The sequence below is a fragment of the Aquarana catesbeiana genome, linkage group LG04, assembly GCF_042186555.1.
Source record: "Aquarana catesbeiana isolate 2022-GZ linkage group LG04, ASM4218655v1, whole genome shotgun sequence".
NCBI classification, from domain to species: domain Eukaryota; kingdom Metazoa; phylum Chordata; class Amphibia; order Anura; family Ranidae; genus Aquarana; species Aquarana catesbeiana.
Genome location: NC_133327.1, coordinates 526,327,265 through 526,355,263, shown reverse-complemented (window position 1 = coordinate 526,355,263; position 27,999 = coordinate 526,327,265). Strand labels below are relative to the sequence as shown.

General features: G+C 37.4%; 1 protein-coding gene across 2 annotated transcripts in view; it reads right to left on the bottom strand.

Annotated features, from left to right (window-relative positions):
- The window catches only part of ESR1 (estrogen receptor 1), a 522,594-nt gene that overhangs the window by 166,707 nt on the left and 327,888 nt on the right, over positions 1 to 27,999 (bottom strand). For both annotated transcript variants that reach the window (XM_073627828.1, XM_073627829.1), the window contains one exon: positions 7,710 to 7,826. In XM_073627828.1, the coding sequence (XP_073483929.1) occupies positions 7,710 to 7,826 (117 nt within the window). The remainder of the gene's footprint in view (positions 1 to 7,709; positions 7,827 to 27,999) is intronic.

Sequence of the window (27,999 nt, the reverse complement as noted above, 5' to 3'; positions counted from 1 at the left end):
AAGGGTGAAAATTTAGTGAATCTAGCACTTTGCATGGGAAAAGCATAAGTCCACATTAAGCGTATGTTGTGAAATAAACTTTCTTCTCATTGATCTTACCTAAAGATAACACGGACAACCCAAGTGATTTTATACCCAGGAACCACTTTGGTTTCCTTTCCAGTACACAGTAAAAAAAAAACACAAGGCTTGGAGCAATAGCCCTCCCTTCCTTTAACAGTTTGCAGAAGAGAGAATAATGTTCAATGTAAAAGCCATATGGTATTTATAACATGCTGTGTTGTCTCTTTCTCTGTATTCTTATTAACTATTATTTCTGAAAGTACTTGCTGCACATTTCCTGCAAGGCTGTGCTCCATTCTTGTTTGTTCACCTATATAAAATGTCTTTACCACTAGCTAAACCACTTTACCACTGCAAATTTTCTAAATATGGTTTAATGGAGAAAGTTGATAAATGTTTTGTTCAAAGCAATACAAAATCTTCCCAGCACCCTCTCCAACTAGTCAGCACAAAAAGCCTATTTAAAATGTTTTTAACCTAAAACATTGAAGCAGTTAAAAAAGGGCTTTTAGCACCGACGAGCTGAGGAGTGTGCTGGAGAGTTTTTATATTACTTGCTATATTTTCTTGCCCAGGCGCACGTTCCTTTTAGTAGTTATAAATTCATCTAAGCAGTTGCCATTTTTGCTTTAATAAATATATTTTTATATCTGCCATTCAGGGTTAAATAGCCCTACTTTTACCAATATGGATTGTGACAGAACACCCTGTGTTTGTACCAAGTATAAAATATATGTATAATATAATATAAAATATGTTCTTCTTGTAAAGAGTCAGACAATGCCTGAAAATAAAATACATTAATGTCCTCTCTGGTCAGAAAAAAACTCTAATCTACAAATTGCAATAGTGAAGGTGTATAAAAAAATTCAAAACAATTGAACCAATTGTCAAGATATCAAGGTTCACAGGGCATACTTAGTACACCCTGCCCCCCTCCCTCTTTTGCCCCTTCCCCTGTTATATTTGCAGGATATTCCTAGCTGTCAAAATGACAGGTGGGACTTGTTGTGTATTGCAGCAACGATTAGAGCTGCTGCTATCAAAACAGAGCTCCTGATTAATTATTGTAAACACCGTTCAGTAGTGTTATTCAGAGATACAATGTAACTTTATTTTAAGCTGCATTTACTCATTTTATCTTGAGAACAAAGGAATGACCTTTGATCTGCATATGACGCCAATTAAAGCAACCTTTACAAGTAACCTTTTTTTTATAAAATGTTTTTTCTATTTACTTTTTAACCCTTTGTTAATACTAACCATCTCTAAGTAAAGTAACGCCTTCTTACCTTAACTAATATTTGTCTGATGATTTATTGTTTATGTCTATTTTTTAACCTCTTATATTTAATGTTTCTTTCATTTTTTTCTTTTTGATTGCTATTTTTTTCTATTGTCACATTAAAAATATGTAAGCCTTTATCTTATTTTTAAATAATTTTGCAGTGCTTTTTACCAGAATTATAATTTTAATGTCATTGTAATTGGGACAATTTTTAGATAAAATATATACTTTTCATCTACGGTTTGAGTTGTTCTTTTAAAAAACGAATACAATAAAAGTAAAAAAAGTGTGCTTTTTAACTTTTGCTATTTTTTTGTCTATAGGTTGTATAAAATATAAAATTGTTTTTGCTAGACAATATTACCAAAAAAAAAACCCTGTTCATCTTAAAACAAAAACAAAAAAAAAATAATAAGAGCCCATTCACACAGGGACGACTTGTCAGGCGACCTAGTCGCCTGACAAGTCGCCTCCCGTTCTGTGCTATGGAACCGTTCTAAGGGGAGCGACGCAAGTCGCTCCAACTTAGAAAAAGGTTCCTGTGCGACTTTGGGGGCAACTTGGGGCGACTTGCATAGACTTCTATACAGAAGTCGTTTTGCAAGTCGCCCGGGCAGTCGTTTGCAGGTCACCTCGCTGAGGCGACCTGCAAGTCATGTTGCCCCTGTGTGAATGGGGTCTTAATGTAATGTTTTGTTAGCCTAAGTAGTGACAATGTTATCGCTGACTAACAGGCCAATAACAGAAATCTTAAAATTGCTCTGTTCCATAAAGGGTATATAGGGTAAAAAGCTGAACTAGTTATGGGTCAGCAAAATAAAATGTTCAGAAAGAATCCAGAGGAGGTCTGGTGCAAAGGATTATGGGCTAACATTCTACTGCAATTGATACCAAGCACTGTTCAGCCTAGGACTTTCTTCATCCAAATCCAATTCACTAAATCTTTATCACTCCGAAAATGTCACAAAATATTTTTATGTGTTCTCAAAATGCAAGTGCAAAGAATTTGAGGTTGATTCTTCAATAAGTTTCAGGTGGTAAAGTGGGTTTTTAAGTTTGAAAATGAGACAGCTCAGTTTCCCATGCTGTAAGTAAAGCTGGCCATAGATGGTTTGAAATTTGGCTGGTTCAGCAGGGACCAGCCGGATTTTGAATGTCTATGGTTGTTCCCATTCATGAGAAGTCAATCTAGGCTTGTTGGAAAATATTTGTTCCATCAGAATATCACAGTGGGAAAGATTCCTCCATGCACCTTGTTTGAGTGGATGTGGGAATCCGTTCAATTTTCTTTAACAATCTGCTGGCTGATCGAAAAAACTGACCCATGTATGCCCAGCTTAAGTAATACTTATGCCGGCAGAAAAGGTCCGGCGGAATCATTCCATCAGACATTCCGATCGTGTGTGGGCTTCATCGGACTTTTTCTTTCTAAAATTCTGACGGACCTAGAAATAGAAGATGTTTCAAATCTTTCCGACGGAATCAGTTCCTATCGGGAAAACCGCTCGTCTGTATGCTATTATGACCGACCAAAAATGGCGCAAGGGCAGCTATTGGCTACTGGCTAGTGAACTTCCTTTTTCTAGTCCCATCGTACGTCATCGCGTTCTAAATGATTGGACTTTGGTGTGCTCATGTGTAGGCAAGTCCGTTTCAGCGGAACTCCGTTGGAAAGACCGTCGGAGTCTATTCTGACAGAAAGTCTGGTCGTGTGTACGCGGCATAAGCTGCTGACAAGCGAGATTGAGTCTTTTATAGAAGTTTAGGCTAGATCATTGGTGATTTTTTTCCCATTTTTCCAGCACAATATTTTAGTAATCTTCTAAATAGAAATGTAACTTAAAATGGTATTAAACTCAAAACCAAAACATGTAATATATTGCAGGTTACCAATCATTAGATTTAGATTCGATTTTTCCCCTCTGTTTTCACCTGGGAATCTGACCAGTAACACAACGCCTGTATTTGAATGCCTCACATGAATGAGCACAGGGGGCAGATTTGGACAGCAGTATTGTCAATCTGGGGGAAGGGGAGTGTTAGATTTACTAGCAGATTTAAATACGCTGCCAAATTGAAGCCAAAGGCCAGCTAACACTACATAAGCAATACAGCAAACAGTTTTCTTTTCCTTTTGCAATAAAGTTTTTACATAAGAAAATACAAGCTGATAATTGTAAGCACCCTGTCCGTGTTTAATTGTGTGTCCCATCCCTGTAACTGATGCAATCTGAAAGACAGCTGGTTCTTTTGAAAAAAAAAAAACTTACTTACTTACTGGCTGAATCACCAGGTGAAAATATAGGAAAGATTACCTAAAAAAGAAATTTAATGCAGACATCACGTCTAAAAATTTGTAAGCTGCAATATAAAAAATGTTTTCTTATGGGTTTAATGCCACTTTAAGGGGGTTGCCATATGTTCTTTGCTGAGCAAAATTTTAAACATTAAACTTGAATACATGTTTATCATTTTTGAAACATCTTTACATATTTGTCAGTTGTTGGGGTTCCCACTTTTATTTTAGTTTATATTATTTTCCTAATTTGAAAGGTAATGCAAGCTACTCTTACTTGGCTCCACAACAACTGCATTCTGCGGCTACAATCAATCAAATGGTAGCAATCATCCTCCCTATTCCCTGTTTTTATTTGACTTTATCACTTTCTGGCATTTCAGCACACAAATGTGTGTGTACACAGCCCAGTTAAAATTGGAAAATAGTTTGCGTAAAAACTATACAGTATATCACAATCACAGAGTCTAAGAAGACCAGGGAACAGTCACCCAGTGCATTTTTGTATTCTTTTTGGTCTTTTTTTGATTTGTTAAATGATCTGTTCAATAATCTACTACAAATGCCTATTAAATCATATTTGATTAAGGAGACATTTCCTGTAGGAATTGCCAAGTGTGAACTGACATGCTTTCTAAGAGCAAGACTGACATTAGCTAGTGCAAACACTTTACATGATTTATTCATTCACAGTAAAAAATTTGCTAATCTCAATAAGTGCCAGTAACAGGTAAACCTACATCATGCTAAAATTGAATTATCGTAATATCTAAATCATTAGCAGCTATAGCGCCACATTGTAAATGTTCAAGGAATCCAATATATTTTTTAAATTACCACTGATATATTACATTGGACTATAGAAGCTTCTTTGCATGTTAAAAGATCTCACAGTACATAGTACAGTGTTTGTCCAGCCTATGACCCACAAAACAACAGATCATTCAAAACTACAATTGCTTAAAAAGAAAAAAAAAAGAAAAGAAACATATCTTTTGTACTTAAAGATGACTGTTTTTGCATTAAAAAAACAAGGTCTTTCACCCTCTAAACCAGTGGTCATCAACCCTGTCCTCAGGGCCCACTAACAGGCCAGGTTTTATGTATTACCTTGGGGAGATGCAGACTAGAATACTGCAATCACTGAGCAGCAAATTATTATTTAAGTAATTAATTAATTAACCTGTGATGTCAGTGATATTTCAGTTATCTTGCAGACCTGGCCTGTTAGTGGGCCCTGAGGACAGGGTTGATGACCACTCTAAACCATCTGTTTAACAATTCCGCCCCCCCCCCCCCCCCAGTCAGGAACCTGAGACTTTCCACTGGTAGCTCCATAAGGGCCTATACAGAATTGGGCACTTTGTGTCCCCTGGCGGCCTGTTTTCACTAGCCCATTGTCGATCCAAATTAAAAATGCCCTTGTCAGAAATGTTTCGATTTCTTCAAGTTTCCCATTTCTTGCATTCTCTAGGCCTGTCGGTGACTAAGGATTCTAAGGTGACCCCCTATGAGACATCGAGTACCCAGGAAGCAGGGCACAAGGGAGGTATATCTAACATCTATGGGCTGCTTCTTGAGTCCCCTGACAAATTTCCCTACATGCAGGCGTGGGATTCGGATCTAGCCTCTGAAAGTGATATGGAACGTTGCCACTCTTCCTTTCATTAGGCTTATAAGGGTATTTTGAATGTTTCCCTAGTGGAAGCCAATGTCAAAGTACTGACTAGGTGGTACATGGTACCTTTCCATTTGTCAAGGCTTTATCCGTCTTTTTCACCCCTATATTTTCGAGGATACCATGCACTTGGCACTATGTATCATATATGATGGGAGTGTCCAAGATTATGGGGTTTCTGATATAAGGTATTTGCTTTGATACGGAAGGTTTCAGAAATCCCGGTCCCCCAACAACCCCGTATCACTTTGTTAAATGAACCAGTTGAGCGTCTTATCCACTGCAACCAGCGACTGATCTTCTTTATGCTCTTGGGCTGCAAAACTTTCTATAGCCCATTCCTGGAAAAATACTTTGATGTGTAACTCACTATATAGGCGAAAGCTGTTTTGGATAATGCTCAACAAACAAATTGCCAGTGTGGTCGAAGATACTACTGAGCGATTTGAGGCCATCTGGAGCCTCTGGGCTGATTATGTTCATGTGAAGCTGTAGGGGAACTGAACAAATTCAGTTATCCCCTTGGGAGCTTTGGTTCTTGTTTTCCTCTCTGGGTTTCTCTCCCTACTCTTTTCCATTTCCCCTTCTTTTGTCTTTACTCCATTCTTTTCTGTCACATCTCAGCTTCCTCCTGTTGGGGACTTCTTCTCTTTTACAATGGTTATAGTTGGCACTCATGGGTCCTTTTTTTGCATGCTTTTTGCATAATGAATTGAGAAGATTCTCCCTGTAGTCCTTTATATAAATTGTATAACGATTTTTCTGGATGCTCTATCCTGCCTACTATCATGACGGGCATGGCGCGAAGCTACTCAGCTTCACAGTGTTAATTTTGCTTTTCTTCATCTATAACAATTGTTCTAGTTTTGGAGAGATGTTTAACTTTCACTGTATTTGTAAAGCTTGTGTCAGAGCCCTGGTTGTTGTAACGCTAACGGCATTTTCTCTTTGTCTGATTTAAATTTTTCAATAAAATTATTGAAAGTAGAAAAAACAAAGCCTGCTTAATAAATCCCCTCAAAAAAATAATAAAATTCACAGCTTGAAAAACAGCTGGGTGGAAAAAAAATTGGACTTATACATACTATACCCTTGGCTTCTGCCTGCAGTGTCTAGATGAAGTTGATGTCATACTCCTTTTAGTAAGACCCCAGGGAATGCTGAATATTCCAGGTCTCACAAAAAGATACTTTTGCAATGTGTATTCTCATGTGATTTTGGATATTCAGTATTCCCCGGGATCTCACTGAAAGTACTGTTACATCACCACCTGCAGTGCTGAAAGCTGGGGTATGGTAAGTATAGTTTCTATCCTTTTCCCCACAGTTTCTTTACTTTTACGCAGCAGTTTATCTTTGGATAGGAGAGCTTGCCTGTTAGTGCAAGATTAATTTTAATGTGCATTTTCATAAAAATAAAGTGCTCATTGGCAATTTTATGCCAAGATCAGGGGTCTCCAAACTTTCCAAACAAAGGGCCAGTTTACTGTCCTTCAGACTTCAGGGGGGTCGGACTGTGGCCAGTTGGAGTAGAAAATGCCCCAGCAACAGTGGAAGTCAACTATGCCTCGTCATTGGTTTTAGTGGGAGGAATAGTGTCTTATTATTTCATTATTGGTATGAGTGTGAGGAATAGTATCCCATGATTAGTGTCAGTGGGAGGAATAGTGCCCCATAATTGGTATTAGTGGAATGAATAGTGCCCCATCATTATTGCAAGTGGGAGGAATAGTGCCCCATCATTGGTATCAGTGGAAGGAATAGTGCCCCATCATTTGTATTAGTGGAATGAATAGTGCCCCATCATTAGTGTCAGTGGAAGAAATAGTGCCCCGTAATTGGTATTAGTGGAAGGAAAAGTGCCCCATAATTGGTATTAGTGGAAGGAAAAGTGCCCCATCATTGGTGTCAGCTGTAGAAAAAGTGTCCCAAGGGCAGAATAAGGGCAAGCAATGGGCCGCCCCGAATAAGATCAAGTAATGGTCTAGATGAGGAATCCAGTCAAATTTAACCAAATCTTTATTTTCATGTGCTGTGTTTGATGATGTTTATCTAGGAAATGAATGTTTAAACCAAGCAAATCAATGCCCAACCATTTTATTGTTGTATGTACTGTATCGCCAGCATAAAGCTTACACATACTCATCTTTTTTGGTGCATGTAATCCTGAACATTTGATTGTACAGGAGCATTACTTCTCAGTTATACTATTTTGAGCCTAAATGGACTTTTGCAAACACTGACTGTTCGGAAATCATGCTGGTTGTAAGCACTCATGTACAAATTGAGCTGTGTAATAGATTTAACCTAGGTTTCTTTGAGTAAAACAAAGTGGGATATTTTTCACATTTGGTGGCTTCTTCATTGAATGCACTCAGTACATACCCCCTTTCATCATCCCCACTTCATAGCATTTTCTGAGTCGGCAGGCTTGACAGCTCTTTCTCCTGTTTTTGTCGATGGTACACTGATTGGTTGCGGGACACATGTAGTCATTATGGCCTGTAAAGAAAATAAGGGTCTTTGTAAAAATAGGCTGGAAGACAATTGAAGTGCATTAATGACCCCGATGAGCTTTTGTCCTGGAGAGGGTTTGATAGTGAAAGCTATAAATTTCACTTAAACATAGAAATATAAAACAACCAGTGGCAATTAAGCCTTGACAAAAAGGTTAACATTTCTACACTGAGAACTATAAACCAAAATAAAATAATTTTTTGTAAGAATACAAACAGTATTAACATTTACCATGGCATGTAAAGAAAAAGATGGACTTTTTTGAAAATCAGCTGGAGGACAAATGAAATGTTTTATTGACCTTCATAACCTTGAAAAAGTTTGGTATCAGATGTTTTTCCAAACATTGACTTCACAAAGATATGTTTTACTTTTATCAAATTCACATGCTGTAAGGCATTATTTTAAAAAAAAGAAGAAGAAGAAAAAGCATTGAGAAGAAAAATTAGAAATGTATAGTGTTCTACTTGGTTTGTAACCAAAGTTGTCTTCCTTTCTTTATTTTTCCCCAAGGTCTAAAATTGGTCAATTCTGGTTAGTTGTAGTTTTTACATGAACTTTTAGTGGTTTTATATGATTTCTTCACATATTAAAAGAACAATAAGCTAAAAGAAATGTTTTAAAAATGCTAACAGGTAGGATTTTAATGACAGAAAAGCCCTATCTATAAACTGATCAGTGGCTGAAGATGATTGGCTGCAGCCACTGATTGACAAAAGTTTTCCAAATTGTCTGTTCAACAGAAGTTGATTTCATGATTAACTCCTGTTGAAGAAAGAGGGCCACGCACAGATCGAAATTTGCTAGGTCCCTGCTAAACCGACTGAATTTCAGTCTATCTATTCCCAGCTCTCTCCATTATGAAAATCAAGCAAGGTTACAGCTACCCCTCACAGATATCTTACTTGAAATATTAATAGGAACATCATCAGCATATTTGTGGGCTACAAATGTATTCACCACTCGTAAAGCGCCCCTTCCCATTAAAAACAATGGGGCAGCGCCGCAAACCCACCGGCAAAGCGCCGCTGCAGCGGTGCTTTGAGGGCGGTTGTAACCCTTTTTCGGCCGCTAGTGGGGGTTAAAACTGCCCTGCTAGCGGCCGAATAGCGCCACGAAAATGACGCCGACGCCCACAACGCCCCAGTCTGAAAGTAGCTTTTTAGCTATGGTTTTTCTGCAACTTGTTTCAATGTGGATATACTCCCAGAGGACAATTCTAAATAATTAGAAAATCAACACAAGGTAAAAACTATTGTTTTACAATATTTTACATGTAATGTTCTAAATGCTGCAATCATTTGTGTGTTCTTTTCTACCAGTTGCAATTTAAAAAAAAATAAAATAGATTAAAAGTCCACCCACAGTCACGAGGCTGATTTTAATCAGTTTTCCAGTTTGGCAAGTACAAGAAATTTCTCTTCTCCTTTTTATCTGATTTTATAAATCACAATACTTTTAAGAGGCTGGCATTAGATCAATGCTACGCCTGCTTGTAGTAAAACTTAACTGGTTCTTTTCTGAAGGTAATATGAATGTGCATTGTACTGTAAACTACCTAAAGCACAACTGAACAATTAGTATAAATTAGCTAAATACATTTATAGTTACATAGTTATTCTGCTTAAAAAAAACATCCAGTCCATCCAGTTCAACCAACACAGAAAAAAAAGAAAACACACACACAAATAGAAAACCTATATATATACAAGCCTATACCCACAGTTGATCGAGAGGAAGGCAAAAAAAAAACAATCAATCATGATCCAATTTGCTCCAGTGGGGGAAAAAAATCCTTCCTGATCCCCCAACAGAGATTGGATATTCCCTGGATCAACTTTACCGATAAATATTAGTATCCAGTTACATTATGTACATTTAGGAAACAATTCAGGTCTTTTTTTAAAGCAATCTACTGAGCTGGCCAGAGCCAGCTCTTGTGGGAGTCTATTCCACATTTTCACAACTCTTATGCCCCGTACACACGGTCGGATTTTCTGACAGAAAATGTGTGATAGGACCTTGTTGTCGGAAATTCCGACCGTGTGTAGGCTCCATCACACATTTTCCATCGGAATTTCCGACACACAAAGTTTGAATCCGTTGTCGAAAATTCCGATCGTGTGTACACAAATCCGACGCACAAAGTGCCACGCATGCTCAGAATAAATTAAGAGACGAAAGCTATTGCCTACTGCCCTATTTATAGTCCCGACGTACGCGTTTTACGTCACCGTGTTCAGAACGATCAGATTTTCCGACAACTTTGTGTGACCGTGTGTATGCAAGACAAATTTGAGCCAACATCCGTTGGAAAAAATCCATGGATTTTGTTGTTGGAATGTCTGATCAATGTCCGACCGTGTGTACAGGGCATAACTGTGAAGAAGCCTTTCCTTATTTGGAGATTTAATCTCTTTTCCTCCATATGTAAAGAGTGCCCCCTTGTCCTCTGTGATGACCCACTATCCTCTGTGAATAACTCTACACTGAGTTCACTATATGGACCATTTATGTATTTATACATGTTGATCATATCCCCCCTATTTTCCTCTTCTCTACTGAGAATAAATGCAGTTCAGCTAATCTGTCCTCATAGCTGAGCTCTGCCATGCCTCTTATCAGTTTGGTTGCTCTTCCTACTAATTATTTGTACAGGGGCAAAACTATGTCTCTCTCTCTGCAGTCCATACCTCTTGAAATACACAAAGGGATTTTTGCTCAATTTGTAAACTGCAGCTTGGCATTGCATGCTATTATTAAGCCTATGATCTACCAGAACACCCAGATCCTTCTCCACCATGGACTCTCTCGGTTGTACTTCCCCTAGTATGTATGATGCATGCATATTTCTAGCCCCCAAGTGCATACTTTCCATTTATTAACATTAAACCTCATTTGCCACACAGTTGTCTGACTAAACAGTGCATTGAGGTCAGCTTGTAAGTTGGAAATGGTACTTTTAATCCCAGACCCTATATCATTTATAACTATATTAAAAATGAAGGGTCCCAACACTGAACCTTGGGGTACACCACTGATAACCTTAGACCATTCAGAGTATGAATCATTAGCCACTAACTCTGAATATGGCCAATTTTCTATCCATTTACAGACTGTTTTTTTCCAAGCCTGTAGACAAAATGGAAGTATACCACATCCACAGCCACCCCTCTGTCTAAGGTTTTACTCCCTCCTCATAAAAAGAAATCAGATTTGTTTGACAACTTCTGTCTTTCATGAATCCATGCTGACTTTTGCTTAAAACGTTTTTTTCTGTCTAGCAAAAATTCATCTATGTGGTCTTTTATTAAACTCTCCAGTATCGTCCCAACTATAGAAGTTAAACTAACAGGTCTATAGTTACTTGGTAAAGACTTTGATCTCTTTTTAAATATAGGCCTTTTGCCAATCCAGTGGTACTATTCCAGTCATTAAAGAGTCCCTAAAAATGAGAAACAATGGCTTGTAATTAACCTGGTTCAAGTGCCTTATTGACCTTTATTCTGTCTAAATATTTCTGGACCATATCAATTTTGAGCCATAGTGGATCATTTGGGGCTGTGTCAAAATCATCCCCATTATGGACATGAGCTCCCCCCATGCTCCTTTGTATACAAAAAGCTGAGGACAGTATTTAATAAATTTGCCTTCTCTTTGTCCCCAGTTACCCACTCTAGATTATTTTGTTTGCTCAGACTTGACCTTTTTACTGTTAATATATTTGAAGAATTTCTTTGGGTTTGTCTAAAGCCTCGTACACACAATCGGATTTTCCGACGGGAAATGTGTGATGACAGGCTTTTGGCGGAAAATCCGACCATTTGTATGCTCCATCGGACAATTGTTGTTGGATTTTCCATGGACAAATGTTGGATAGCAGGTTTCAGCATTTTCTGCGGACAAATGTCTGTTGTTAGATTTTCCGAGCATGTGTACACAAGTCCGTCGGACAAAAGTACAAACATGCATGCTCAGAAGCAACTATGAGCCAGAAGCGGTCGATCTTGTAAACTAGAGTTTATAATGGAGAATTAACATTCGTGACGCGGCAAATTATGAAATCTCAAAATGCAGTGCACATTCTCTTCTTCTTTAAAGGGAGAATAATGAAGCTGCTTTGCTGGTGATACTGATGGAGTTATTGCAAACACATTTTCAAAGCCTTTTTTTTCTAGTGATATCAAGAATAATATTATTATGCTTTTTTTTTTTTTTTTATTGGGGCAAGTTACCATAACATCATTATCCCGTAGTTTTTAAGATCAAAGATATTATGTTGGTGTCCTTTGTCAATTTTACATTGCATTTTTTAAAAATGTAACTGCCTACTCCCAAACTGTCATTTGAAGTAAAACACATAGCCAAGTATTATTCTCCACATTTTTTTTATTATGCATTAAAAAAAGAAAACAAATAAAATTAGACATGCTATCTGCCAATAGAACTTAACCAAAAAGTGCATTCTATGCATCCAAAAATATAGAAAATATACCAAATCAAATCATTATTATTCAACCAAAAAATAAAATAAATGCCTCATGCATGTGTCCTACTTCTTAATATAGGGGGTTAACAATGCCAAGAGTTGGTGAAAGCAGGGGTTCGTCATGCAGGGATAATTCCAAAAATCATCTGGATTATTCTCCTGGAGCTACTGCAGCAAAGGCATATGACATAATTGGTCACGGTTAATAAAGCAACCAATTTTTGGTCCAAGAAATCCTCCTCCTGTTCCTGGACTGGACTTACTGGATGTACTGTGTAAATGTCACTGGCAGGGAAGAGGTTAACACTAGGGGTCGATCAAGGGGTTAAATGTGTTCCCTCGTGAGTGTTTCTAACTGTAGGGGGGATGGGACTGATTGGAGGAGGAGACATATCACTGATTGTAATTACTATGAACAGCAGATCTGTCTCTTCTCTCCTGTCAGAACGAGGATTTGTGTGTTTACATACACAAATCCCCATTCTGGCTCTCGTGCCCACGATCACAGGTGGCTGGGGCCACATGCATCGGGTCCCCCGCTGTGCAGCAGGCTATGGCTCTTAAAGGATTATTGGTGAGTGAGAAATGCTGTCCGTTTTCATCCGATCTCCCCATAGGAAGGAGCGGGGCTCTGACAGGTCCCTCCCTGCTCAGTGAGCAAAGACGGACCTGTCATCCGCCGGCTCAGTGGAGATCAACAGAGCAATCTCCCACTGAGCTGGCTGACTCTGATGAGCGGATCCGCCCTGTGTGAAAGGGGCCTTAAAGTTAAATGCTTTTATCTCTCCAGTATGTGTTTGTTGCTTACAGTTAATATTAAATTAAATCATGTCATGATCACTGCTACCCAGATTTTTTTATATGAACATTAGTAATTAGCTCTGCATGGTTTGAGATTACCAGGTCCAGCAGAGCATAATTTCTATTTGGAGCCTCTATGAATTATGCCATGAAATGAATAATAAAAATGTGTCACCGGCGCAAAATCCAAACTACAAAATGAAATACAAAATATCTATGGGGTCTGCTGCAGCTATAGTCCCTTCACAATGTGAAATGTGCTCTACATTGATAAAAAATTAGCCACTTTAACTACAATAATAATAATAATAAAAGTAAAAAATACAAGTAAAAAATTAGTGTAAAAAAACATATATGTACCAACACCACTGCGTACTAGTGCCCAAATGTTTAAGCATTCAGTATTGAAATCAAATTATCAAGAAAATGTCCATCAAAAGTGGATATCAAATCATCAAGAAAGTTTCCATCAAAAGTGAATTGTGATACTATTTTACTCTCCTCAAATTATTGATAGTGTCCAGTTCCTTGTTGTGCATGCTATTCACCACCAATCCTGTGCAAAATGCTCCACCATCCAAATTTCTTACCAAATTGCCATTTAACCACTTGCTGACTGGCTCACGCACATATATGTTGGCAAAGTGGTTAGTTCCCGCAAATCAACGTACCCATACATCGGCTCCTTTAAGAGCCATAGCCCGCTGCAAAGCGGGGGACCAGATACGCGTGTCCGCCAGCCACCTGTGATCACGGGGACGAGAGCCAGAACGGGGATTTGTGTATGTAAACACACAAATCCTCGTTCTGACAGGAGTGAAGAGACAGATCTGCTGTTTATAGTAATTACGAACAGTGATATGTCTCCTCCTCCAGTCAGTCCCATCCCCCCACAGTTAGAAACATTCATGAGGGAAAACATTTAACCCCTTGATCGACCCCTAATGTTAACCCCTCCCCTGCCAGTGACATTTACACAGTCATTTTTTGCACATTTTTTTAGCTCTGATCACTGTATAAATGTCAATGGTCCCAAAAAAGTGTCAAAAGTGTCCGATCTGTCCGCTGTAATGTCACAGTCCCGCTAAAAATCACAGATCGCCACCATTACTAGTAAAAAAGAAAAATAATCATAAAAAATGCCATAAAAATGCCTTAAATCTATCCCCTATTTTGTAAACGCTATAACTTTTGCGCAAACCAATCAATATACACTTATTGCGATTTTTTACCAAAGATATGTAGAAGAATACATGTTGGCCTAAACTGATGAAGAAATTCATTTTTTTTTTTAATTTGAGGATATTTATTATAGCAAAAAGTAAAAAATATAGTTTTTTTTTAAATTGTCGTTTTTTTTGTTTTATAGCTCAAAAAATAAAAACCGCAGAGGTGATCAAATACCAGCAAAAGAAAGCTCTATTTGTGGGAAAAAAAGGACGTCAATTTTGTTTGGGTACAGTGTCGCACGATCGCGCAATTGTCAGTTAAAGCGACGCAGTGCCGTATTGCAAAAAATGGCCTGGTAATCAAGGGGGAAAATCTTCCAGTCCTTAAGTGGTTAATATAAGCATGATCATCCAATCCACCAGGGATCCTATGTCCACTGAAATGGGATTCACCTCGCACTCAGCTCGGAAATAAGAGAAATACTATCATTGCGCAACATATTTATTATTTTTGCATAAAACACCCAGTTTACAATTGCCAGCTCACATTGAAAAGTGCCTCTGACCGGCACTAAGTCTATCCAGTGATCTGTATCAATGGCTCACAAGCCGTTCCGTGCATGGGAACCGGTGTTCGTATCACGTCTCGGATGTGATGTTAACCAAGGGCAGGAAGTGACATATGCGTCACACCACTATGCCTCAACGCATTTCGCACGAATAATGCGTCATCAGGAAGCTAGCTTCAGTAGCTTCCTAATGATGCATTATTCATGCTCTGTGCAATGAGCTAAGTCTCCACCTCGTCATTAACACTGGGTGGCCTGTAACAAATTCCAATGATTAACATTAAACTAAGCACACCGAGATGCAGTTCCACCCATAATGCTTCAGCCTTATCACACTCTCCATCAACTAGGTCCTCTTTCACACTCTCTTTGAGATCACTTCTCACATAGAGACAGACACCAGCACCTTTCAGTTTTACCCTGTCGCTGCGAAAGACAGCATAGCCAGGAATATTAAAAGCCCAGTCATGTGCAGAATGAAGCCAAGATTCAGAAATACCAATTAAATCAATATATCAAATAAATTAAATCCCCTTTTTTGCTTGGGAGACTTCTGGCATTGTTGAACAAACACTTTAATACGTTGTCACATTCTGCACACGTATTTTGCACATTTTTTACTTTTAGTATAAATAGTACCATTTCCAATGGTTGTTTATAACATGGGAACCTTCTTATCACCTGCTATAGCCCTCCCCCAATCTTTCCCCATTCCACCCACTAAAAGGGACTGACCCCTGTCTGACCTGTCTGCCCCATTATAATCTAGTTCACCCTCCCCCCTCAATCCCAGTTTAAATACTCCTCCAGCATTACCATAAACCTCTCCCCAGCACAGCAGGTCCCCTTCAATTTAGGTGCAAACCATCTTTAGCATATAGATTGTACATTGACACAAAAAGGTGCATAAAGTCTTACAGTTTGTTGTCTTTAAAAAACAGCCACAGCTGGTTGAAATACCTGTCCCCCCATCAGCATGCTTCAGAGTTGGACCCCTGCTAAATTAGAACCAAAACTCTCCAATCAGAATAAGTATAAGCTTTGCTGATTGAAGAGCTGTGAGCATGACTGAGACAGACCACTGCAATAAATTTGCTGCTTCCTGACAGTGAGCAAGAGTCCCATTCTGCAGCATGCTGGCAGGGGACAGGCTTTATACTCAGTCTGTGACCACTTTAGAAAGAAAGTGGGCTGTAAGCCATTGAACACCTTTTGTTTTCATGTTTTAATGCACCTGCAAAGGTTCATAGAATGACCAAGGGGAGAATAAGGCAGAATAAACACACAATTGAAGGATGTGCTAAAATATATATAATGGAAACCTGTTGAGAGAAATTTGTAAGCTGTGATTGCTCTGCAAATGCTTATTGCCCAACTGTCGTAATAGTCTCCTAATCTCAGTACTTTATAGGCCTTTTTTATAGTACTTTATAAATATGGAGGTCAGGTGCTTTGATTTCTTTTACTTGTTCCAGGTCACAGAGTATTGAAAGCAGAAAAGGTAGGTAACTAGCATAGTCAGAAGGTGGTCAGTAAAGTCTGTCTATATACTTGAATTCACTTATAACAGTTCTTTCTATTTTATTTGGGCCTTTATTTAAATTGAGTCTTCTAGCCTTGCTTGAAAGTGATCCCAAAGAGCATGCTATTACATTTGTAAAATAAAGAGGATCCTGTTGATACTGTTTTTAACTTGTTACTGCCTTTAAGGCTATAATCCTTATACATTTTGGGCAAATCGTATTCCACCTGCCAATCCCCTGTCTGAAAGCACTTCCCAGTGGCCACAAAGAATGCCCTCATTGGAAAAGGGATAGGTGTCTGGACTAGGCTTAGCCTCGGGGAAAGAGCTTTTCCCAGAAGTCAGGAAAATGGAAATTATAACAACAAAGCAAACCTAGTTTAACAGTGGTACACAGAAAAAGGTTTTTCTGTCTAAGTTAATGGGAGGCATATTTTTTATTTCTGATCTTGGTAAGGAATTTTACTTTTAAAAGTTTGAGGGCTGACAAGTTCACTTTCCACAATATATAAGAGCAAGATATGGTATGAAGTAGCCATTTACATCTACTACATTAAAAACCATGCAGGACTTTAACAAATCTTAAGATTTGATTAGGATAAGCAGTTCTAGAGAGTTTGAGTGATGGGACCACCAGTCAAGCATTAACCACAGAAGATGATTGGTTCAGTTTCATGGCTTCTGATTGTGGTACAGATAACTCTAAAAAGTACCCTACAGCAACACATTTCAGGGATTAAATCCCTCTCTTGGAACCCCTGTAATGTGTTGGCTGTTTTTAAATAATTACTGTAATGAAAAGCTTGTCTAGACTGTCAATAACAGGGCTGTTTCTGCACTTGAAACATTATTTGCTCCCTATTTGCTCCCTATTGGTCTGCTAAATATATATTTGAAAGCGTTTTGTTATATCTGTTCTGTTCATTTCATCACCTCTGCATTTTTTATTTTTTGCGCTATAATCAAAAAAAAACAATATTTTTTACTTTCTGCTATCAAAAAACAAATACATCCAGGAAAAAAAATTTAAAAAATCAAATTTCTTCATCCATTTAGACCAATATGTACTCTGCTATATGATTTTTTGGTTAAAAAAACAATTAACCAATTAATATCACACTAGGTGCTGAGATTCATAAATGACATAAAACACAATGCAAAATTAAAAACGGGTGAGTTTGTATAATACATAAATAAATAGACCTCCTGTGAATAAATAAAGTGGATAAATAAATATGTAGATAAATATATAGTCCACTACTGTGAAACAAGCAGGGATCCTCTTAATAAGAAACCGGAACCTTGTGAAGCAAGCTTGAATAAAATGACAGCAAGTTCAATGATACCGTTCACCTGCCGGTACTGAATGGTAAAATTCCCAGCCCTTAACGGCCATCCACGGTATGAAAAACAAGAATGGGAAACAGAAGCATTGCGCAAGGGATTAAACTAGAGTGATAAAATCTAATAAGAGTAATCTCACTCACATGTCCCCGTTCATATTGATCGCATAGAAATAAATGGTCAGCTGTACTCAGCTACGAGCTGAAACCTCCTCATTCACCCCCAGTGTACACACACAGACACTGCTGACACTGCTGAGAGCGTCAAAGGCTCCTCCTCCCAATAAGCGTATATTGATTGGTTTCCGTAAAAGTTATAGCGTCTACAAACTATGGGATAGATTTATGGACATTTTCATTTTTTTTTTGTTTTTACAATTTTTAGCAAGATTTCAGTGGACAAATCTGACACTAAGTGACACTTTTGGGGACCAGTGACACCAATACAGTGATCAGTGCTAAAAAATGCACTCTCACTGTACTAATGACACGGGCAGGGAAGGGGTTAACACAAGGGGCAATCAAAAGGTTAACTGTGTTCCCTGGGAGTGCTTTCTTACTATTTGGGGGATGGCTTAATTGAGGAAAGATAGAGATCTGTGTTCCTGCTTAGCAGTGGCGCGTGCATGTGCGTGTGCCCCAGAGCCAAAGAAAAGAATCACGTACAAGTACATGATTTTGTGCTTAACCACATGCCGACGAGCGCGCAACGATATACATCAGCACAATGGCATGGCTGGGCAAATGGGCATACAGGTACATCCCCTTTAAATCGCGGTGATGTGGGCGTGCTTGTGCCCGCCGCATACTCCGTGACTGTGCCCACGGGTCCCGCGGACTCAATGTCCACCAGGGGCCCGCGATCATGTCACGGAGCGGCAGAACGGGGATATGCCTTTTTACACAGTAGTCAGTGCATTTTTATAGCACTGATCGCTGTATAAATGACAATGGTCCCAAAATAGTGTCAAAAGTGTCCGATGTGTCCGCCATAATGTTGCAGTCATGATAAAATTTGCAGATTGCCGCCATTACTAATTAAAAAAATTAATAATAAAAATGCCATAAATCTATCCCCTGTTTTGTAGACACTATAACTTTTGCGCAAACCAATCAATACACTTATTGTGATTTTTTTTACCAAAAATATGTAGAAGAATACATTTCGGCCTAAACTGAGGAAGAAATTCTTTTTTTTTTTTAAAATGTGGGGATATTTATTATAGCAAAAAGTAAAAAATATAGTTTTTTTAAAAAATGTCGGCCTTTTTTGTTTATAGCGCAAAAAATAAAAAACGCAGAGGTGATCACATACCACCAAAAGAAAGCTCTACTTGTGGGGGAAAAAAAGGACATCAATTTTGTTTGGGTGCAACGTCGCAGGACCACCCAATTGTCAGTTAAAGCGACACAGTGCTGTATCATAAAAAGTGCTTTGGTCAGGAAGGGGGTAAATCCTTCCGGGGCTGAAGTGGTTAAGGGCCTCCCTGCCACAGTATATGTATGTGGGGCAGTCCTTAAGCATTTAATTAGCCTGATAGGTGTTATCTTGGGGTTACAGATAAATGAATGAGAGAGTTGGTGGGTTGAATAGTTTAGCAAAAGGCAACTGAACAGGGCTGATACATTATCATTCACAAAATTGCTGCATGTTGTCAGCCCACAACAGGACTTAAAAGCTTAGGGGTTTATGTACTAAAGTTAAAGAGTGCAACATTAATCACAGTTCTGCAGAGAAACCTGCGGAGAAATCAGCTTACCTATTTTGTTTAATTAAGCTTTAGCAATAAATCCTGGAAGCTGGTTGGTTTCTCTGCAGAATTGTGACTAATTTTGCACTCTCTAGCTTTAGTAAACAAACCCCTTGGTGCCTTTTAGCAGATCAACAGGTATTTTTCTGTACTTGCAGTGTCTTTAAAGGAATAAAATGTGACAATGTGCATGTATTGCAGAGATATACTGCATACATTTTGTATTTTGCACTGACACACACTGGACTGGAATACTTATCTACACTAGGGTCTTGTGTTCTAACTTTTTACCACTTCTTTTTTAATTACATATTTGGGGTTGCCCATATTTTGTAAAAAAGTAGCAACTTGAAAACTACTGAAGAACATATACTGCTTTGACTTTGCATCTTATACTTTTGTGACATTAGTGTCTTTCGTTATTTTTTCTTGTTTACTTGAAATGTGCATTATTGACATTGAGGGTGAGTAGGGTGGTGTCCATTTTGCCCTTTGTATGCACCTGCTTGGACAATTATGTAAAAAAATCCACAAAGTCCAACATCCTAATTTAGAGTTTGCAGCTTGAAAGATTACAGATATGAATTGTAATCACTTTGTAACTTCGGGTTTCCATTTTTATTAGACACAGCAGTAAATAATTAAAGGCCATGGAGGAGGACTTTGGGCCTGAATCTTGAAAGTTAAAAAAAAAGAAATAACCTGTCTTTGTATTCAAAATCTCCCCCAGAAAAGATTAAACCTTTTTTTTTTTTTTTTTTAAACGAAAACAGATAAATGATGGAAAAACTCACATGTTATGCCAACTCATTACAGTGTACAGCTTGTACTAGGCTTTTTGTATTACCCAGTTACAATGTTTTTCCTTTTCTTAGTATACTAAATAGATTTAATTGTTGGTTCTACTAAAGACTTGATTTAAATGATTTGGCACAAGGAGCCTAATGTAATTCATTTAGTTTAACAGCTAGTTCATCCTTACATGTTCGAATGCCAAAGAGTATTCACTATCCCCTGGATGGCAGGAAGAAACGTAAAGAAAAAATGGAAAAAACAAAAAACAAAAACAAAAAAAAAGTCACACACAAGTATACATATCAAGAACCCAAAAACAAATTTTAGATATACAGCTAAATCAGCCTTCAATTTCTTATTGTGTCTTGGGAGTTTGGGTGCTCCCATGCACATGTTTCAGTTCCTCTTGTTGTATTCCCCATTACATAAAAAATGAAAGTACAACTAAACCCATAAACAAAAATATATAATATAGCAATTTATCACTCCTTAGATGTAATGGCTGTTATGGCTTAGATGTTAGTAGCTTTTTTTAATGGCTTAGATGTTAGTTTTCATTTTGTAGAACTTTTTTAACATGCACAGAAAATACCTGTTGATCTTGGCAAAAATGAAGTGCCCTTGTTATTGTTCTTTTGTAAACTACTAATTCCATCACCTACCATGTAATGAAGATGAATAAGGCAGACATGTTTAGACTGGGTGGCAACTATGGCTCCCTCCATAGATACAGTGGAGGATCAAGCGTAGCCACTCAGGGACAGGAAGTGTGTTATTGGCAGGATTACCAGGTGAAAATGAAAGGAAAAGCCTGAACAAAAGGAAAAATAACATAGCCACTACATCTAAATACTGGTGTTCCACTTCTGCAATTTAAGTACTGGAAGTGTGATCTCTATAAATGACCCAGTTGTGGTGAGGTAGCTTAACTTAAAGTCTAGTAGCTTGGCAGGTAGTGACTCGATCCAAATGGAAAAATGTGGGTATATACTGCGCTGTGACTAAAAACATATAAATAAAGCAGCAAACATTGCCAAAAGACAAACAGCAAAGAAATAAATGTAAAAGATGCTGCGCTCAAATTACATATATATATATATATATATATATATATATATGAGTGAGATCTATATCAAGAACTCACGTAAAATAAACAATAGAATAGTCATAAATGACATAAATATATATGTATCTAAAATGTCTTTTAAACAGTGATGATGTGAATCTTGCATGGGCAATATCAATTTAGGACATTGGAAAATCCAAAAAGAGACCATACAAAAGGCAGATATCTGCTTAGTGTATCCAAGTGATGAAAGATAAAGTGCTCAGAAGAAAAAATGCTGGCAACACCACCACCCTTAGGAATGAGGCTTACCGGGACTCACAGACCTGAAGAGGCTTATACCTCTCAAGTTGTGATTAGCTTGTAATTGGTATCCAGAAGGATGCGGTTGGTCCCTGCTCCAAAACGATCATCAATGCTTCACACGGTGTAGCGTCAATGGGGTCTTGAAAAGTTACAGCACATTCCACAACATCCATAAAGCTACGGAAGAGGAGTGGCAGAGGAGGAGATCTTCAGGAAATACGCTGGAGCATTTACTTGGCTCTCATATAATCATTTTCATTGTCCTCTGAAAGATCTGGATCATCAGCATCTTTTCTCATTAGCAGTATATAGCAATCTTGTGACTTCTATCAGTGTCTGGTTAAAGGAGTCAAAGGAGGTGTCTCCTTTAACCAGACACTGATAGAAGTCATAAGACTACTATATACTGCTATGTACTGCTAATGTGAAAAGCTGCTGATGATCCAGATCTTTCAGAGGACAATGAAAATGATTATATGAGAGCCAAGTAAGTGCTCCAGCGTATTCCCTGAAGATTTCCTCCTCTGTCGCTCCTCTTCCGTAGCTTCATGGATGTTGTGAAATGTGCTGTAACTTTTCAAGACCCCATTGACGCTACACCGTTTGAAGCATTGGTGATTGTTTTGGAGCAGGGACCAACCACATCCTTCTGGATACCAATTAGTAAGGGTGAGGGTGTTGCCAGCATTTTTTCTTCTGAGCACTTTATCTTTCATCACTTAGTGACTCGATCCAAATGACATCCTGCAGATCATAGAAAGCTTTAAATTCAAACTTGTGCAGATCTTCCCAGATGAACATCAGCTCAAAAAAATCACAGTATGTGTAGTTCCAGCAGAATATAGCACATGTGATGAATGGAGACTAAAGCATGAAGAAGAAGGGTGGGACTAACTACATAGTGCCATAGAGCATCCCCTAGCTATGGAGTGGGGAAAGGACAAAATTATTTAAAGGCACAGAAACAACAATGCATGTGTAACATGATAAGTAAGCAGCAATACATCACATTTTTGTTTTTGGGTTTAGATACACTTCAAAAATCCATCAGGCAAAGTAGGAACACCTCATAATGTTTAATGCTGGTATGCAGACTAAGGAACTCAAGTGCAAAGATGTAAGATATCGTTATGGGTTTAACATTTTAGTATCCACCAAAAACTGAAATATAATGTTTGGGTGAACTGAACTTTGAATATGACAACCCTACGTCATAAAAAACATTAAACAAAATGTAAATATAACATAAACCACTTGCAAAAGTCATTTATGGCAGATTGAGATCAGCTAGAGTCCAAAGAATACAATTACATTGATTAAACATGTACAGTAATAGATTGGATTACGAGCATAATTCGTTCCAGAAGAATGCTTGTAATACAAAGCACTCGTATATTAAAGCGAGTTTCCCCATAGGAAATAATGAAAACTCAGATAATCCGTTAGACAGCCACTGCTTGTTTATGCAGAACTGCATGTGGCCAGAGGTGCAGGGGCGCCAGAGACACTCAGTAATGGAGTGTTTCTGAGTGTCTCCAAACATCATCGGCGCCCCCCCACCTCTGGCCAAATGCGGTACTGCACAGCCCAGCGGCTTGAATCCTGCTCGTCTTGCGAGACAGCGCTCGCAAAACGAGTCAGGATTTAAAAAAAAAAAAAATAGCTCGTATTGCGAAACGCTCGTAAACCGTGTTATTCTCAATCCAAAGTTCCACTGTATCTATAAGAATGTAGAATCAATTATACTAAGGCCATTCAGTGTCCACATTGCTACTATACAACCATAGCATTAAAAGGTAACATTTTCTATCTCATAGTAAAAAGGCAGCCCATTTAACCCTCTTGTATTTTATTGTATTATAACTGTACTTTATATTGTACTTTATGTTGTAAAGTGCTGCACAAACTGTTGGCGCTATATAAATCCTGTATAATAATATCAATATTAATAGTTAAAAGTTTGGGGAACCAGTGCATTCTAGCATAGCTAAAATAAATATAGTGTTTATTTTGATTTACATTGACTTTTCTCTGAAAATGCATCTTATACTGTAGGAGACTTCAGCCTGCTTTCTCTTCATAAAAACTATTGTTAGCATTTGATTACTTTTTTTTAGTATATGGAATGTTGTGCTTATTCACCTGTTATAATATTGCAGTTTTAGCAACTATAAACTATTGTTGATTGAATACAGATACACTTATGGTTACTTATTCATTCCTTATGTGTTATATTCTGTTGCATATGACATATGGCATTTTTAATAAAGCTGAGTGCACTTAGTTCCCACTGAGTGATTTAATATTTTTGTTTATACGTACAGTCATAAAAAATCTTCTGTAGGAGGGTTATGATTATACTCAGGATACTTTTAAAAGTTTTTAGAAGTTTATATGGGATACTACAGTTGGCACAGTAATTAAATCTGTATATGTTTTAATTATTTGAATATTGGCAGTGTTGTATGGCCCATTTTTTTCTTGTTTTCTTTACTGTTTCAACAAGTTTATTGAAATTTTAACAAGAAATACAAACACAATATAATATGACATATTTGTAAAAGTACAAGGAATATCTACGTATGTTGGCACATAACGGTTGATAAATTCAACTAGACATGTGAAGTTAGTTTCGTTCTGAATTGAAGTTCGAACAAATTTTCTTTTTTCGAAAATTCAGATGTATCTGAATTTCCGTATTACAATAGTACCGAATTTATATGAATCTGAAATAACTAAAAAAAAATTTCAGACAAAATTCAAATCGATTCAGATAGTTTTCAGATTTGAATAGTTTTCGAATTAGAATTTGAATATTTTTCGAATTAGAATAGTTTTCATATTCAAAAACTTTTTTGATTTGTTTTCCAATTTCCAAACAGAATAAAATAGAATTGAAAAAAAAAAGGAATAGAATAGAAAAAAATAGAATAGAATAGAAAGTAGCAGAAAATAAAAGAATAGAATAGAAACGAATAGAATAGAATAAAAAAAGAATAGAATAAAATAGTATATAACCATCTTCTGAAATTTGAATTTCAAATAGAATAAATTTGAATACATAAGAAAAGACTAGAATATAGAAGAATAGAATAGAAAAAAAGGATAGAATAGACTATAATAGAATAGAAAAGAATAGCATTAAAAAAAACAATACAATAGAAAGAATATAACCATTTTCCAAAATTCCAATAGAATCAATTTGAATTTGAATAGAATAGAAAAGAATAGATTAGAATAGGAAGGTGGTTATATTCTTTCTATTCTATTTTATTTCTTTTCTATACTATTTTGTTATTTTCTATTCTATTCTAATCTATTCTTTTCTATTCCATCCAAATGTGAAGTGATTATATTAGAATTTTGGGAAATGGTTATATTATTTCTATTTTATTGTTTTTTTAATTCTATTTTTTTTATTCTATTCTTTTCTATTAGAATCTCAGAATATGTTTATATTCTTTCTATTTTTTTCTATTCTGTTTTTATTCTATTCTATTCTATTCTATTCTATTCTATTCTATTCGTTTCTATTCTATTCTGTTTTTTTATTTTCCATTCTATTTTATTCAGTTTTACTCTATTATATTCTATATTTTATTCTCTTTGGAAATTGGAAAACAAATCGAAAACTATTAGAATTCAAAAACTTTTCAAATTTGAAAACTATTCAAATTCAAAAACTATTCAAAATTGATTAGAAAACCATTTGAATTGATTTGAAAACTATTTGAATCTATTCAAATTCAGAAAATTAGAAGAGATTTGAATAGGAATAAACAAAACAAACTCCAAAAACAAATGAAATGGATTAAACTAATTTAATTAAACAAATGTATGTAAATAACTAATCAAAACAAAACAAATTTCTAAATTCAACCAACAGTAACCAACAGTGTATCTGTAATAAAACGTGCAGTCTTTTTTGCAAATTGGCTTCACAGAATAAATTGCATTTCTATATCTATCTGTGATATGTATTTTATATCACTGGACTATGTACTTAAAGCATTACAGAAGGATAGTGGCAGACAGTAGCTGTATCCACACATGTAAAGCAGATTACAGGACAAAAGTAATAGGCTATTGATAAGAAAAAGTTACTAGAGCGCTGATATGGACCCAATTACTAATGTGAAAAACTGATTCAGCTACAGCTATTTAAATGTGCACTGTTGCCACATGCAAAATAATAAAATAAAAATAATAGTGCGCTTAAACCTAACTAAACATAATAATGGGTATCGCACAACAATGTGACAACCAATAATCCAAAAAATGTGCTACATAAACAATTGCTAGCGCTCCTTCCTCTGTGAAAAGAAATATAATCCAAATATACATACAGTAATGATAAATACGATACAAAGTGTGAAAAGAAAATCCCAATAGAGATGAACCACCACCTGGAGGTAAAGTTCCTATTCACCTTCAGAGAATAGATAAAACAAAAAACCTGAGTCAAATAAAACTCTCCAGATCATGGATCCTCACTCCGATGAGCTTATGGATTTCCCGTGGTTCAAATGCTCGCGTTGTGTCACAGGTCACGTGACTTTCTCAAGGGAAATGAGGCACAACTCCAACGAGGCAGGGTGTCCTCTAGAGGGCAGCTTAAGGGCAGCCACCCTACTGCATCACACCGCAGAGCTTCGCAGGTGCAGGGCACTGCCGACTCCCCGCTGATTTTGAAAAGTTCCTTGGTGTGGGCCTTTTTGGACACGTGTGCAGCAGATTGCACCGTTGCTGTTTGCAACATATGTAAGAAGCTGATCAAGCGTGGCCACAACAGCGGCCACCTGGGCACCACATGCTTGACCAGACATATGATGACCTTCAATGCAGTCTTTTTCCCGTATACTATATTTGAGATTTAATATCCCTCAGATATGATTTGGATTAAATGGGAGTTCTTTGACCATGAGTGAAAGCTTTAACACAATAACAACATTTATTGGTGAGTAGTTGAAAGTCTAATACACAACCATCTATCTATAGTCTACACCAAGGAAGAAAACATTAGCTTAAAAAGGGAGAATTACATGAAGAAATACAAAGTATATTCCTGAAAACATTAATCTGCAAACATATTTAGTTACAAGTAAAATGCAAACCTTTCCCATAATTACCTTTGCACCAAGGTTCCATTCTGATGGTTGCTCTCCCATAAAAGTGTGTGTTTCCCTCCCATCTAGTCTGTGTATATCATCACATGCTGATGCATCATTGGTTGGCATAGCATGGCTCTGATTGGTGAGCTTCCCTATTCCTGGTTAAGGACTGGCTACATTTCCAATTCCTATACTTTGCATAAGTCAGCCCCCTTTATTGCAAATCCTTGTGACTATTCTGAGCAGGAGCTTAACTTGAATTTTCCCGGGAAGTTAAGTATTTATTACGGGTTGGCCTCCCTTCATTGCATATCCCAGTATGGGATCCTTTGAAGTATGTGTAAAACAATGAGGTTTGGATCCCATTGTTTGTATACACAAGCCTAGGCACCGACTTGTCTGGTCTACCAGAGATTTCTGTGAAGATAATATGTTCCGCCCTACATAGATAAAAGCTAACTTAAATATATTCATTAAATACAAATAAATTAAATATTAATTAAATGTATTCCTATTTACAATATCCCTGGCAACAGCATTTGAAATACCCACATCAAAGAAAAAGGCAGACTTATCCTTGCTCCTCACCTGGGATCTCCAAACCTACTCCAGTCCTCTCGAAAACCTGCACTGGGAGGAATGAAGGTATAGCAATAGGTGTCCTAAGTACTTGCAGCCAATCTGCTAGCAGTACACCACCATCTGATTTTAGCAGGCAAATTTTCCTACCCCAGTTGCTAAACCGTAAAAAGAAATTCAGTCCCAGCCATCCACATGCTCACAGTCTGAATGCTAGCTTGAATGCCAGCTTGGCCAAATTGCTAGCACTGCAACTACTGCCTTTTCAGCTGGTAGACTCTGCCCCTTTTGTGAATTTGTGGAAAGTGCTGTACCTCAGTTGCAGGTTTCAAAACACCATTTCTTTTCATGGAAGGCCATTCCAGCTCTTTACCGGCATGTGGAAGGCAATGTTTTTGTCTTGTTGCACAGGGCGGTCAGCAGTAAGGTGTATATTACCACAGACTCATGGTCTAGCAGGCATGGGCAGGGATGTTACCTTTCCTTCACGGTGCACTGGGTAACTCTGCTGGCAGCTGGGAAGGATGCAGGACAGGGTTCAGTATTTTTGGAGCTTGTTCCGCCACCACACCTCCAAATTGCTAGTGGTGATTTTGCCACAGCTCTCTCCTCCACCCTCTCCTCTTCTTCTTCCTCTATGGCCTCTTCTGAAGATTT